The following is a 15,898-nucleotide window of genomic DNA, read 5'->3' as shown; positions in this document are numbered from 1 at the left end:
TTGCATTTCATGGACAAAAAAATTACCTGCATAAAATTTTATTTTTGGTCAAAAAAATTGCATAAAATTGCATAAAATTGCATAAAATTGCATTTTATAATTGCGAAATTGCAGTAAACTGCATTATTGGTCAGAAAAATTGCATAAAATTGTAGTTTATGATCACAAGAAGTGCATTAAATTGCATTTGTGTTTAGAAAAATTCCACATAATTGCATTTTTCGATCACAAAAATTGCATCAAACTGCATTTTTTGGTCAAAAAAATTGCATAAAATTGCATTTTATGATCACAAAAGTGCATGAAATTGGATTTGTGGTCTGAAAAATGCCACATAATATTGCATTTTATGGCCGAAAAAGTTGCATCAAATTGCATTTCTTGGTCAGAAAAGTTGCATCTAATTGCATTTTTGGTCACAAAAATTGCATATACTTAATTGCATTTTTTGGTAAAAAAGTTGCATCAAATTGCATTTTTTGGTAACAAAAACTTCATCAAATTTAAATTTTGATCAAAAAAATTGCGTAAAACTGCATTTTTTGTTCACAAAAATTGCATAAAGTTGCATTTTCTGGTCACAAAAATTCCATGAAATTAGAATGAACAATACCCCTCCTCACTTTTTCTTACTAGAGGGATGAAAAAATTAATGGGCTGTTTTTCTTCAAATGGAACCACTTTGGGGAAGGGGGTCCCCGCTCTAATGTAGAGTACCCTAAAAGTCCCTTGTAGAATCACCATATGGATTCTTCAGCTTACACATTCAAGAATTTATAACTTGCAACATGCATCTTGAAAATTTTCATACAGCTATGATCTATAATTGAGCGTTTTTTCCCCTCCGAGTCAATGTCACACTCTACACATACTACATACACATAGATACTTAGTTTGCATTTTCGAATATATATTTTTCAAAATCAAAAAAAAAAGCGTAAACTTGAAACTAAAGAAACAGAAAAGATCTAAGAAGCAAACGAAAAAAAAAAGGTAGGTAACCATAAAGAGAGAAAGTTAAAACGCCATCATCATTTAAGAGGTGCAAAGGAGAAAAACAACGAAACTCGTTTACAGTGAGGAAAATATAAATTTAATAAGAACGGAAATGCCGTCAAGAACAGCGCACTATCACTTACTTTAAGTTTTCCGACGACTATACTAGTACGACCAACCTCACACATTGCAAACTGAGTGCACACCAAGAAGAAGACGCAGTAAACACTTATCTATAACTGGAAAAGTACCGCCATTTTTCTTCTCGTTATAGTTTTCTTTGCCGTTGGCGTCAGCGTCTCCTCTCGCCTTACCCAAAGGTTCCATTTTTACTCTGTTATTTAAGGTGCCTTGCCAATACATATACTTGTTTGTATGTGGAATGGCTATATATACGTTGAATCAGGGGTCAGAGGGATTATCATGTGGGAAGATACGATGAGTGAAACTATCTCGACACTTGCACACCCCATCCCCCCTCCCGTCGTCATTGTAGTGGCTATCCTATACAGAAACATTGAAAAAATTTTATTGCTGTATTAAAAAGCGACATTTTCCATCTCCTTGCGTACCTGCGCCATTAACCTTATTTTCAAAAGTTATTTTACGAACGAGAAGTTATTACCTACGTGTTATTGCTCAAAATGACCTATTTATTGAATGCTTATAGTATTTTTTTTCCTTTTTTTTCTATCAAGCTGGAATGCCAGAGGGTGTTGCTATCTGTAATAAAACTACTCGTATCGAGGAGATATTCCATCAAAGTAATAGTCTACCAGTCCTACTGAGAAAATGTGTTCAGTTCAGTTGACTTTTGATAGATACAGGTCTTGCATCCCTTAATGGGGGTGGAGGGTGGAGAGAAATTCAAATATTTCGATGAAAATGTGTATAGACTATTTTTGAACATTTTGAGCCTAATATTAAAAGAAATCATAGGTACCTAAAATTGAGGAAGTTTGATTTTTTACCTACTGTTTCTGTGAATGAATGAACTTTACAAGAAACCAATGATGATCAAAGTGGGCAAATTCGATGCGATGGGCTGTGAACGAAGGCAGTAGAAAATCTGCACTGCGGATTTTGAAAACGAATTCAGGCAAAAAAACATTCTCTTACACGTAGATTTATATTAATTCGTAACGTCGCGACGACATTAGCTAAAAAAATCAGCTCATTTTACCTTCGCTTCCGTTTCATGCACCTCTGTTCTGTCGGGTAAGTCTTTGTATAGAGGTACCACGGAGTAGTACCTACGTTACACCTTGGCGTATAATTGCTGCGGCAACTCGAGAAAAACTTTTCACTTTCCAGCTGCGTTAATGCGAAACAAGGCATACATAATGAAGAGTGATGTAAAAGTTGGATAATATTCCTGACATCGGTAATTTAAAATGTAAACCGAATTAGCGGCGTAAACTGGCGAAAAGTTTGCCTGCCAGTTGGGCGGCACGGCATCAGCCGTCTTTGCCGCCTGCGTCGCCCCTGCAGACTTCGTCATCGTTGGCAAAAACAACACCCCATACTCCGAGCTCGTTGGTGGCTGGGCCAGGCTGGATTTTATGTGATTATAATGGTTCAAGTGTTACTTTACAAAACGGCAATTCGTCTGCTTGTGTATGACATCCAAGACCCAACCTTTTCGTACCGCAATGTACTATTTTAACCTTTTAGAAAGACAACACAACACAGCCGAGCCGGAGAGCGCCGCTGCTGAAAAACATTATCTCTTTATAATGGCGAAGTACGTCTATGACATTTACATCTTATAGTGTATGGGCATGGACTGAATACGTCCCGAAAGAGGATTAGGGAATATGAGGGGGATTCGTCTTCGATTTTGTTTCTGCTTCCTGTGTTTTTCTTCTTCGAATAATTATCAAAGTAAATTAAATAGCAATCTTAAGGAAATCAAAACATTATTTCAAAAATTCCTAGAATCGTGAACCGATTTTGGGATAAAAATTCTTCAAAAATAATCAAATAAAGTTTTGATGGAATTATTTCATTTTCTGTTGAAATTTCAACTCATTTGATAGGTCGCATGGTATTTTTTCAAAAATCCGAGTACCCATGACCCAAATTTGGAATCGATATTCTTCCAAAATTCTCAAAAAACATTTTAGTTAGAATATTTGAATTTCTCGTGAAATTTTAATCCATCTTGATAGGTCGCAAGGTCACTTTTGAATAATTCTCTAACAGGTTCATTTTCACTTGAAATGGGGGGGGGGGACTTCAAAATTTGACTGGGCTTCATTGTGCCATCTGTTTCTCGCGAACTTTGGTTCAAGGGGCGTGGAACGAACTCCTTTATAGCGTTGACGTGATTTTTTTGAGTCCCTCGACTTGAGTTTGTACTAAATGATGGCCCATTAATTGATCACACTTAGGGGGCACTACATTTTTGAAACTTGCAATTTCTACAAAATTTCATCAAATGGAGTTGAAAAGCCGAAAGTTGATTCAGATAGATTTCGTGGCATTTTTTGAAAAACAGAAGTTTCTAATTTGCTGGAGGCTCAAAAACGGATTGAAACTGCCTGCGATCCACCTCAGAGTAATGTCAAAAATGGGGTGTCTCTGTTTGGTAAAATTTTATGGAAATTTTGAGCATTGAAAAATCTGCTGGAGGCTTCGGTAATTTCCAAAAAGTCGCTGGAGGCTCCAAAACGACTTGAAATTTACGAGTAGTCGACTTCATAGCGCATTGAAATTAGATTACAGAGTAAATTTTAGCTTTGCAACGGTTTTTATGAAATTTTAAAATTCTAAAATCTGTTGGAGGCTCTAGGAATTTCCAAAAAGTTGCTGGAGGCTCCAAAATGACTCGAACCAACCTGCAGTCGACTTGATGGCGCATTGAAATTGAAGTTCAGGGTGAATTCAGGATTTCCAATTCTGTTTGGTGAATTTTTATGGAAATTTCGAGCATTGAAACATCTTCTGGAGGCTCCAGTAATTTCCAAAAAGTCTCTGGAGGCTCCAAAACGACTTGAAATCTACTGAATTTTAGCTTTCTAACTGCTTTTGATGAAATTTTGTGGGAATTTCAAGTTTCAAAAATCTGCTGTAGGCTCTAGAACTGCTTAAAATGGAGGATATAATTCCAAATTGAGCACTTTTCCTAATCACAAATCTTTTGTAATAACATTATAAACGGAATCTTGACCTCTTTTTGGAAATTATTTTTGGGAATTCGGGGCTCAAGGGTGGCACCAAATAACATTTTTGTAAGAACCAAAATTTAGGAAATTTTTCAAGGAACAACTTTTAGTTCATGACTTTTCTTGCAGCAACAATATTTTAGTAGGTAAGGGGGTTTTCAATGTGGGGGATGCCTTCAAGAAAGGGGGGAATAGAGATTAAAATACAGGGTCCGCCAACGAAGTGTGTCACATTTGTTTTTCAAATAAATTGGCAACACTGATAGCTACAACGCAACGCTGGTAAACGCATCATTTGATAGCCAAAACTGCACATTTTTTTTTGGTAAAAATTTCATTTCTGCTGATTCACTTGTAACGATGCCTGAATAGAATTAACAAAAGAGCTTATTTTGCAAAATTTTTCAAAAGTTCATTGCAAAAAGTTTTAGTTTTTTGCCAAAAAATCAAAAACTAAGCATCCTAGAAAAAAACTAACGACATCATGTCGATTGGAAATTTAATTCTCTACAACTTTCCTCGACTTCATTTTTCCGTAGAGTGCTTTTTTCCGCCTCCGGACTGATTTTTATGTAACGCAGATGGCAAATTTTTCAAAAGTTCATTTCAAAAATTTGCAAACTGAGTTTCATAAAAGTCGGTCTGGAGGCGGAACAAAGCACTCTACGAAAAAATGGAGTCGAGGAAAATTGTAGAGAATTAAATTTCCAATCGGCTAAATGTCGTTAGTTTTTTCTAGGATGCTTAGTTTTTGATTTTATGGCAAAAAACTAAAACTTTTTGAAATGAACTTTTGAAAAATTTGCAAACTGAGCTCATAAAAATCGATCTGGAGGCGAAACGAAGCGTCCTACGAAAAAATACAGTCGAGGAAACTTGTAGAGAATTAAATTTCCAATCGACATGATGTCGTTAGTTTTTTTCTAGGATGCTTAGTTTTTGATTTTTTGGCAAAAAACTAAAACCTTTTGAAATGTGAAAATCGAAACAAACTTTTTAGCCACTCTGTATCTAATAACTGTAATGTTGTTCATTCCATTCGGGCATCCTTACAAGTGAATCAGCAGAAATGAAATTTTTACCAAAAAAAAATGTGCAGTTTTGGCTATCAAATGATGCGTTTACCAGCGTTGTAGCTATCAGTGTTGCCGATTTATTTGAAAAACAAATGTGATACACTTCGTTGGAGGACCCTGTATAAGCTAAATTTAATTGTTTCAATGTGACAAGAAATAACCTTCGCGCTTATTGGCGAAAAAATATTTTAAAATTTAATTACTCTCTAATAAAATGAGATAGGTACTCGTAATAAAATAAGATCTTCATTAGATCAAAGGTCAGTTATGCCCAATGAAACGACAAAGATAATGTGACAAGGTACTCATCCGATAGTGAAAAATTTCATTCTATTGAGTTACATTTTCAAAAATTAATTAAAATAGATACTTAGTAGATAAGATTGAACAGAAAATTATTATTGCATTAAGTACAAACATATTCGTTAATACGTAGATACCGTTGAAGCAATCTGGATTTAAATTAAAATTGAAGTATAGTGAAATGAAATTTACAACGATCAAGAGTTGAATCTATAGCATTGTAGGTACTATCAAAGAAGATAAAATAACAGAATTAATAATTGAAACTTCAACATGAACCTAAATAAATAAAGATATTTTTACTAAAAAAAATCAAATAAAAAATCAATAAAATTCATAACTTAATTTTGAATTTAAATAATAAATTTACCTCAAATTCAAAGCCTCCATTCATCTTCTCTGCAAACCGATTTTTTTCATACTGGATCACGTAATCACACCTTTACCGGCGGTATCGAAGTAATCTTTTAATATCTCCATTCGGGATCCTCAGCTTGATTTTGACCAAATCGTGAATTCTCGATGGAATTTCCTGTACAGGGTGTATACTCAACAGCCCCATAGACAACAATAGAGAAAACACAATAGGTCCATGTTTTTCCTTATCGTACACGTTGATATCGTCGTTATATATCAAATCACGAATCATTTCGTAATCCGATGTCCTCAACGTGTTCAATGTTCCATAATCAGCGTACACACCCGCATCATCATTAAAATTTTCCAACAGAGGTGCCATTTCACGTTGAAACTGTACCTGCTCGAAAAGTTTACGTACCTTATTTATCAAGTTGGATGACCCCCAATAATTTTTTATTTCCAAACGATTAATGAATCCTGAAATAGAATATGGACTATACACTTGCACATCAGAGTGTTGCAATCCATAATATCCACCATATTCCATCTGGGCTTCCTTCTTTACAGTCTCGTTGATTCCTCGAAGGGCGCACAGCTCTTCGAATTCGTGTTCCAGAACATAGTGGAAAGGGAACGCGTTATTAGTCCCAAAGATGTAAATTAATTCGGTATTATTCATTTTTGATAATCCTATAGATTCTTCCGTATGAAGTCTTGATGTGATTATCGCTTTAGCCAAGTATTCGTTGTCTTCGAATGTGATGCGCATAAAGTCAGATAAAAAATTTCTCTCGAAATCTTTCATTAAAACCGGATCGTATTTTTCATCTTGGAAAAATGCAGTAGTAACGAAAAATCCGTGATCATCGAACAGAATTACTACCTTCTTTTTATAAGTTTCGAAAAAAATCTGGCTTAACTGATTTATGCTATGGAGAAGATCTGTCTTGGAAAGAGTTGAACTTTCACTTATATTTTCGAATTTTTCAAAATTAAAACATGCGTCCCCCTGCTCTTCACCAGAGCCATGTTCACACAAGATTTGTAAACTGACCCTCAGCTCATGGAGTTTTCTGTATGTGCTCTGTACCAAATAGTGGAGTGACTCGAAGGGTTTATTGTAATCCATAAATGCTCCATTCATATATATCACTGGATGCATCGCAAGATGCTCGTCGTTACCTTTGTAGTCGTGGATCAATGGCAATTTGTCGACGTGTTCGATTTTTCCATCGATATGGACAACTTCTCCCCTCGTGAAATATCTATAATTTGGCAACGATGATCTGGCAACTGGATTTCCATCTTCATCTTCATCGGGCCATATGTGCGAGTCCGAGTAGTATCCGAACATGGATAGGGTGATGGTTTTCCACCATGGTTTTGGCGCCGTGATAACGAATATGTTAGTGTCGTTTTTTTCCCAAATGTATTCGATAAATTTGGATTTATCAACCCACATGTCGGAATCTTGAATTAAACACTCAAAGTTCGGTCCTGGTGTGATTACGGCAAGTTTATTTTTCAAGTCGATGCCTAATTTGTGTACAATTTGGGTCAGCTGCTTGTAGTCACTTTTCGCCATTACCAATGGTAAGACAGCAATGAACATAATCCAGGTGTATATTCGCATACTCGGGCCTCGCGATTGGACGACTTTACCCAACTGAAATGAAAAATAATTCGTGTAGATACTGTTTCTTAATTTCGCCAGAATTTTGAAAACAGAGCAATAAATAAAGCTGAGTGTGCAAAGCGGTTAAAAAATGGCACTACTTTGCTGCTTAAACAACTTCTCAAATCTAAAATTTACTCTCAGTATTCGCTTGGATTTTTTTTTTCAAAATGACACAAGTTCCACGTGAAAAAATGGAAAAAATTTGAACGATTTTAAAAATACAAATACCATTAATATGATTAGGTACAAATTCAGTTTAAACTTACTTGTGTATTCAGCTGAGATAAATCGAGAAAAATACTTAATATGTGGCACACTTTCACAAGTTGTCTCTAATGTTTTGACTCGAAAATTACATTATCCACTTATCTCAAAATTTGACGTTGTAAGGATATTTGTTTCGTAAGAAAAACATTTAATTCAGGAAAATTAGATTTTCAAAAACTAATTTCACGGTAGGTAAGATTGTACAGATAATTTTTATCACAACTAAAACAAAAACCAATCTCATAGATTAGGAGTGAATTAATTTATAAGGGCTTGATAGCAAATCAAACAGTACGTAGAGTGGATTACCAAAAAAAAGTATCACAAGAATTTTGAAAAAAATCATTTGAAAAAATCAAGTTTAAATATACTCCTACATAAAAAAAATGTAGGAGGATTTTGGCCAAATTCGGCAAAGATCTTCATTTTGAGACGAAAGTACATAATAATATCAAAAAAAAAAAAATCGACTCCAGAGGTGTCCCTAAAGAGGAAATATAGGTCCTCTCAATAAGTGAGAATTTTTGAAAAAAAAATCATGATTTTTTCGCTCTAGCCCCTACTCAACCTGCTCGGAAAAAAATAGACCCAGTTCCAAAATATGTACCTGCGTATCATATTTGAGATTCTGCCATTCGATATTTCGGCATAATTAATCCTAAAAATTTGAAAATAAAAATTTTCAAAATACAAATTTACCCAAGAATACTTCCCTATTACTTCAGGGAGGCATCCGAACTGGTGGAAAAATTTTTGAAACGGACAAACCTGGATCGAAAGAGCATGCAAGAATGTGCCACCACTCAAAATTTCAGGCGCTTAAGTGCATTATTCCATTTGTTGTGAATTTTTAAAAATCAAATTTGAGCCTAAAATTAAAAACAAAAACGAAACTTTCCTTTATCTACTTACTTAGAAAGCTGAAATTTGATATTTTCGAGCCATTTTCAGCAGTTTTGGAGCCTCCAGAAAATATTTGAAACTCGAAATTCACACCCAATATTACCAAATGAAGATAAAAATCTGAAATTCTCGCTTCACACTGTACCCTGATGGCAACCTGCCAAGTCGATTGGTAGTAGTTTCGAACCGTTTTGGAGGCTTCGGCGACTTTTTGGAAATTCCAGTTTTCCAAAAAAACCATAGAATTTGTCCAAATCAATTTAAGCACAAAAGCAGACTCCAATTTTGGGAAAATGGTGTGTAATCGATGAAGTGGACCACTAACGAGCACTGATCCTGAGCATTTGAGCTGAAGTTAATTTAAACAGATTCTATGGGATTTTTTTTTGGAACACTGGAATTTTCAGAACGTTGCTGGAGCCTCCAAAAACGTTGCAAGTTGCAATTAGGATGCAGTGTGAATTTCAGCTTTTTATCTTCATTTGGTAAAATTTAACGTAAATTTCGAGTATCAAAAACATCCTGGAGGCTCCAAAACTGCTCAAAATGGCTCGAAAACGCTTATCTCAAACTCCAACTTTCTAAGTTACCGAATTTGGTAAAATTTTGACCCCCCCCCGATTTTATGCTTTTTATTATATATCCATATATCAAAATTTGAGCCACATATACAAAGGTGACTAAGTGATGAGTCGATAGAGGGAGGGGGAGGGGAGGCTGAAATTTTCTCAACTTTTTTCGCATGATTTTTCCAACATTTTACCTCAGAGACCTCCCCCCTCCCATCACCCACAGATTTTCCAGCCAATGAACCAGATGTTGTTCGAACGAATTTTTGAAAGGAAGTTGGAAACAAAAATGTTGAATACAGCAGGTACTTTCAAATTTTCAAAAATGATTATTTTACCCAAAAAATTTAATTTTTTCTATTAATTTGATTGTTTCCAAAATTTCTCAAATTAAGTTTTTGAAACTTTTTTGAATTTTTGGAAAAACACAGATTTTTTTTCAAGCTTTGATAAAAATTAGCCCAGATTAAGGCACCCTATTTTTTTAGATTTCTTAAAATAAATCACGTCGATTTCATAACTGGGACCTTTTTTGAATTTCCGTACAAACAAAATGAAAATGTGGCGGTTTGGTTGCGGTTTGCACCGTAACCTAGCGGCATGTTTATCTGCGCCAAATGCGCACACAGCTTGCCTAGCTGAGCGTTGTTCATAGCTGAGTACTCGATGTATTATGTACAGTATTACGTTTCATTCCGTTTAAGGCAGTTGGAGAATCGATAGCATGGGAGTAGGTACCTAGATTTGGAGTACTGGCAACCATCACCACCAATCAAGGCCGTCAGTTCAAATCAGACTTATTTACGAAGATGTCCTCTGTTCTTGGCTCAAATCACATACACACGACAGCCTACTACCCCCAGGCCAATGGAAAGGTCGAAAGGTGGCATAGAACACTCAAGGCTGCGGTGATGACGCATCAGACTACTGCCTGGGTGGACATTTTACCAGCAGTTCTACTTGGTCTTCGCTCAACGATCAACAGCAAACTCGAAGTGTCTCCAGCTCAACTTACATTCGGTACTGAACTCCGTTTACCAGGAGATTTCATCGCAGACACACCTGAGCTGAGCAATGTGCCGGAGTTTGTCAAGAAGCTGCAGTCAGCATTACAGAGCGTTGGAAAAGCATTCAGACGACACGGAAATACGCCTATTTTTGTGCCAAAAGCTGTAGACACATGTACACACGTTTTCTTACGTGTCAAAACCCAACGAGCTTCACTCATACCACCGTATACCAGACCGCATTGCGTAATTTGTAGTAAGGACAAAGTGATTGAAGTAGAGGTCAATGGAAAAGCTATTCTGGTATCCATAGATCACCTAAAACCTGCGTACTTGGCACCTGTAGCAGACACCGATCAATTAAGGAGTCAGATCAAGGATACAGTAAAACCTGAACCTGCTCAGCATCCTGAAGCTGAGAAAAGTCGTCTGAAACGCAAAGTAAGTTTCAAAGGCATTTATATGCGATAATTGTATTCATATTCACGAAAATTTTTAAACGTGTAATTCTAGTCATTTTTGTACATACTCTTGTTTTTTCCAATTTTTTTCCAATTTTTATTTTTTTCCCCACTATTTTATGTTTTTTCAATGTACAAATTTTATTCATTTTATTGTTTAATGTATTTTACTATTTATTGTATCGCGAGTCCCTTGCTTAGGGAAGAGTACTGTGGCAGTTCGGTTGAGGTTTGCGCCATAACCTAGCGGCATGTTTATCTGCGCCAAATGCGCACGCCGCTCGCCTAGCTGAGCGTTGTTCATAGCTGAGTACTCGGTGTATTACATACAGTATTACGTTTCATTCCGTTTTATCTCTCGCTCATGTATGCATTTTATTGTGTGATTAAAATACTTTACTTTTCACGTCCGTGTTGGCTTTTATTTTACCAAAGTAAAACTTGTATAATTGGGTACAAAAACCCCAAAGAAAACTTTTCTTCAATTCTGCCTAAAAAATTGGAACTTTTCAAATTTCTGACAAATAACATTATTTTTTTAATCCTGAAAAAAATCAAAAGTTTTTTGAATTTCTGGCAAAAAATTGAGACTTTTTAGGACCTCTCGCTTAAAAAGCAAGATTTTCTCAGTCAAATTTTTGGCAAAAATTAGGATAGGAAATTTTTTTTTCTCGGTTAGAATACTTTTATCAATTTCTGGCAAAACATCAGGACTTCTTAAAACCTCTGGTTAGAAAATCTAGACCTTTTCACAATTCTAGCAAAAATCAGGACTTTTTTCGAGCTCTGGCTGAAAAATTGAGAGTTTTTCTTTCTGACAAAAATTACGACTCCTTTGAAATTTTGAAAAACAATCATCGGGACTTTCTTGATACTGGTAAAAAATCGAGGCACTTCTAAATTCCTGGCAAAAATCTCAACTTTTTTGAAAACTCGACTAAAATCAGGACTTTTTTTCAATTTCTGGAAAATCGAGATTATTTAAAATCTCTGGTTGGAAAACGGAAACTTTTTCAAATTTCTAGCAAAAAACAGAACTTTTTAGAAATCCTAAAAAATTTTGGATTTTTTTGAATGTTGCAAAAACCAAGACTTCTTTCGAAAATTTTGATAAAAATCATGATTCTGGGTGCAAGGTCAACACTTTTTTTGCAATTTTGACAAGAGTGTAGGATTTTTTACACTTTTTTCAACTAATTTATTTCCTGGACTAAACTTATTGTTAGAGAATTTAAACATAAATTTTTCCCAACTATTCCCAAGTTTCCCAACCTTTTCCAATTCAAGCAATATACCCCAAAAATTCCCAACTTTTTTCTCACCCCTCCCCCCTGTTTGGCACACCTCTGCAGTCTGCACCTAAACCTAATTTAAACAACATATCGAAAACAATTTTCACATCATCCCTCCCCTCCCTGAGTCCACCAACTTCACCTACGCCACGAATAAGAATAAGAACGGAGACAGTATTAAAAACTTTCTACCACTATTTAGAGGCAGTCTTGACAGATGTAGCCGTATATTCTGCGGTACACACCCGCGTACGCAGCATCATCATCAGCATCAGTACTACTCGTAGTAGCCGCAGCCGCCACAACGTCGGCAAAACCCTCGTAACTAATCTAAATTAACGCGCTTATCCTTTCGCTTACACTACTATGAACACGGAGGAAAAGATTAGATTAAAACTAAAGCTTCTCTCATGCCATCCTATACTCGTACAGACTACCTATTCAGTACACTACACTACATTACAGTACCTAATACAGAGTTGGAAGGTGCTCTATGCCAGTGAGGTACACCAATAATACAATACACCTCAGCTTACTCTCCCTCTCACTCTCACACTACCAGTCTACAGAGTGCACAACTTCCAGTACATACCTACGTACTTACCCGAAACTAAAAAGTAACAGTATTCACGGATGGTGTGGAGGAGAGGGGGGGTTGATAAATCCAATGGTACGTTGCAATTACGAGGATTAATGTTTTGTACAGTGGTTGTATTAGTTCAGGGGTCTGCATAAGGGCAACGTACAATTTCGATTTAATCGCCGCCTGTTTTTCCTCTTCATCGTGGTTGCGAAAAAATTTATTTTATAAACCTCGACGCGACGGCACAGGCACTTTGTACCTCCTTTCCCTTCTTTATCTAGTTGTTCTGTAGCGCTGCAGCCGAGAAAAATTAAATTTTCTGATAAGCGTCTCGCGGTCGAGCTGTTTCGAAAATCTCGTGTCATTCGTATTATGATTTATAGATCGCGCGAACGATATTCATTTTCACGAACGCGAGCCTCGAAGCGTAAAGGAAAAAAAATTACAAACGGTGTAAATTTTAAAGCCCTGTGAAAGATGACGAAGGATGGGAGTCGAGCATACGCCATGCTTCGGCCAAAGGCATCCAACACCCCGCACTATATACCAAAGTACAAGTTTTTAATTAATGTCGCTTACGTCGAAACAATATAACTAAACGAGCTAATGGTATAGCTGGCGTTTTTAATGGACCAAACTAACCGGCTTCATAGCAGCCGTTTAACTATGCTCTTATAATGTAGCAAGATGGCGATGAAGGTGGAGAGGCGTCGCACAAATGTTGTTTATACACGATGGATTCCTCGATAAACCCAGCCACCGCGAGTTTTTCCCAAACCCGGAGCGTATACAGTTGAAGAAAAATATATAAGAAAAGGAAGCTGATAAAAAAGTTAATAATTTTCAAGACATTTCTCTTTGTTTTTAACGCGAGTGGTGCTATCAACGCGTTATAGTGCTCGATTAACTTTAATAACCACCGCACCGGTGTTGTGTCCTGATTCAGTTATTCTCTACGACGATGGTTTCTTTTTCCATTTCTTTGCACTTCTCATCCTCCTTGTACTCTTTCTGACCTTCCTCGTCATGAGGGGTTTCTCGTTTCGCTCGGGATGAAAATGAAATGTGGTTTAGCTACATAGAAGTTGGAAAGGGTTCTACCCATTTTAAATATTTAGTAGGAAAGTAGGAAGTTGAAATCCGCCAGCAATATGGATTTCTTCGCGTACCTATTCAGTGTTTTCGAAGGTGCCTCGCAAGAAAACAATTTGAATTATTATTCTTCGATTTGATCGAAACCAATTATGCCCAGAATTGAAAGGAGCCTGTTCTGAAATCCCTGTAACCAAAATTTCAAGTACTAACCTCAAGCAGGATTCGTAAAATTGGCTTCAAAGGAGAATACAAGTTTTAAAAAATGCTATATACGCCACATGATCAAAGAAGAACTCCAACTCGTCTAAATGAAGAAATAGCCTCGGAATCGTGATCAGCACCACTGAAAACCATACAATCGATATGCAACATGACTTTTTATCAATTTTCAAATTTCAACCCTTGTACTGGCAAAAAATACCCCTGATGGGTGAAATTGCTTCCAAAAAATGATTACGAGTCAGAAAACTGATTTTTGTTGATTGAGTCAGATGATAGTAGTTGAAATCGAAATCGACATTTTGTCACGTTTTTGAAATTTTTCAGAAGGGTTGAAATTGAAGTTTGGTGGTTGAAAGAGGGGTTGATTTTGTTAAATTGATAAAAATCGTCATATATATCGATTGCTTGGGTTCTGAGGACGCTGAATTCAAATCTGACCTTGATTTTTCAAATATCACCCCCTATTTGTGGAAAACTACCCTTGACTGTTGAAATTTCACTTTAAAAAACACTGATAGGAGATGAAATTTGTATTCGATGGTTGAAACAAATGAAAAACTACCCTAAAAGTGCAGATTAGGTACTGAACTTCCACTCATTTTTAGCGAATCATTCGCGAACGAATTGATCAATTCTTCAATTTATGGATCAATTCGTTCGTAAATGATTCACCAAAAATTTAGCAAATGAATCGATTCGTTTGTGAACGAGTCACTTGTACGAATCAATTCGTTCGTGAATGATTCACCAAAAGTTTGATAAATGAATCGGTTCGTTCGTCAATAATTCACCAAAAATAATTCAATTCGTTTGTGAATCATTTGCGAACAAATTGATTCGTATAAGTGGTTCGTTCGCGAACGAATCGATTCATTTACTCAACTTTCGGTGAATCATTCACAAACGAATTGAATTATTTTTGGTGAATCATTGACGAACGAATCGATTTATTTACCAAACTTTTTGTGAATCATTCACGAACGAATTGAATAATTGTTGGTGAATAATCATTCGCCAACGTGTTGATCAATTCTTCAATTTATGAATCAATTCGTTCGCGAATGATCCACCAAAAATAGTAAATAAATCAGCAGTTTCGATTTTTTTTTAAATTTAAAAAATCCAAAAAATGTTGATTTTTAAACTTTTTTGTGAAACATGAATTTTGTTGAGAAAAGTGACCTAATCTGAGTAATTCCTTCAATTCAACCCCCATACATCAACGACATACTGTTCTGGACCATTCTGGAGCCTCCAGCGATTTTCTAATTTTCTCCAGAAATTTTAAATCACGCTCTGGAGGGACCAAAAATGAATATTGGCTCCATTTACTTCAGTCAGTACTTTAGGGCACTCTCTCCACTGTTTCAGATAGTCATCGCAAAATTCCAGGAGTTCCAGTTCAAAAGTAAATTTTTGGCCAAATTTGTGAATGTTAGAAAAAATAAAAAAATAATTTTACACCTTTCAGAGTGATTTTACATTTCTGGAGAAATTTGAAAAATCGCTGGAGGCTCCAGAATGGTCTATAATATTCCTTCAATTCAGCCCCCATGCATCAACATCCTCTTTTGTACCAATCTGGAGTCTCCAGCAATCTCCCAATGTTCTCCAGAAATTTCAAATCGCGCTCTGGAGGGACCAGTTATGAATATTGGCTCCTTTTACTTCGGTCAGTGCTGATTGGGCACTCTTTCCACTGTTTTAGATGGTTATTGTGAAATTCTAAGAGTTTGAAAAATAGCTGGATGCGCCAGAATGGTTCAAAGCTGGTAATTGTTTTCACGTCGTGGGAGTTGAATTGAAGGAATAATTTATGAACATTGGTTCACGTTGTTTAAAAAAATATGTATCTACTTAAATTTCATGAAAAAAGTTTGAAAATAACACTTAAAATATATTTTTTGAATGTTTTATAT

The 15,898-nt window shown here is 35.9% G+C and overlaps 2 protein-coding genes across 2 annotated transcripts; one reads left to right on the top strand and one right to left on the bottom strand.

Moving 5' to 3' along the window:
• Nucleotides 1-5,552: 5,552 nt before the first annotated feature.
• Nucleotides 5,553-8,015, bottom strand: LOC135845261 (uncharacterized). Its single transcript, XM_065363727.1, has 2 exons — nucleotides 7,847-8,015; nucleotides 5,553-7,568 (listed from the first exon to the last, which is right to left on the bottom strand). The coding sequence occupies exon 2, from the start codon at nucleotides 7,533-7,535 to the stop codon at nucleotides 5,985-5,987; it is 1,551 nt and encodes a 516-aa protein (XP_065219799.1). The 5' UTR covers nucleotides 7,536-7,568; nucleotides 7,847-8,015; the 3' UTR covers nucleotides 5,553-5,984.
• Nucleotides 8,016-10,128: 2,113 nt separating this feature from the next.
• LOC135843595 (uncharacterized) lies at nucleotides 10,129-10,797 on the top strand. The gene has a single exon (XM_065361533.1). The coding sequence runs from the start codon at nucleotides 10,129-10,131 to the stop codon at nucleotides 10,795-10,797; it is 669 nt and encodes a 222-aa protein (XP_065217605.1).
• The last annotated feature ends 5,101 nt before the right edge of the window (nucleotides 10,798-15,898 follow it).

Source organism: Planococcus citri, chromosome 4, assembly GCF_950023065.1.
Source record: "Planococcus citri chromosome 4, ihPlaCitr1.1, whole genome shotgun sequence".
NCBI lineage: Eukaryota > Metazoa > Arthropoda > Insecta > Hemiptera > Pseudococcidae > Planococcus > Planococcus citri.
This window is presented reverse-complemented; position numbering and strand designations above follow the sequence as displayed.

Bases quoted from the DNA above. Each gene is read 5' to 3' on its own strand.
- LOC135843595 (XM_065361533.1), top strand. From the start codon at position 10,129: ATGTCCTCTGTTCTTGGCTCAAATCACATACACACGACAGCCTACTAC.
- LOC135845261 (XM_065363727.1), bottom strand. From the start codon at position 7,535: ATGCGAATATACACCTGGATTATGTTCATTGCTGTCTTACCATTGGTA.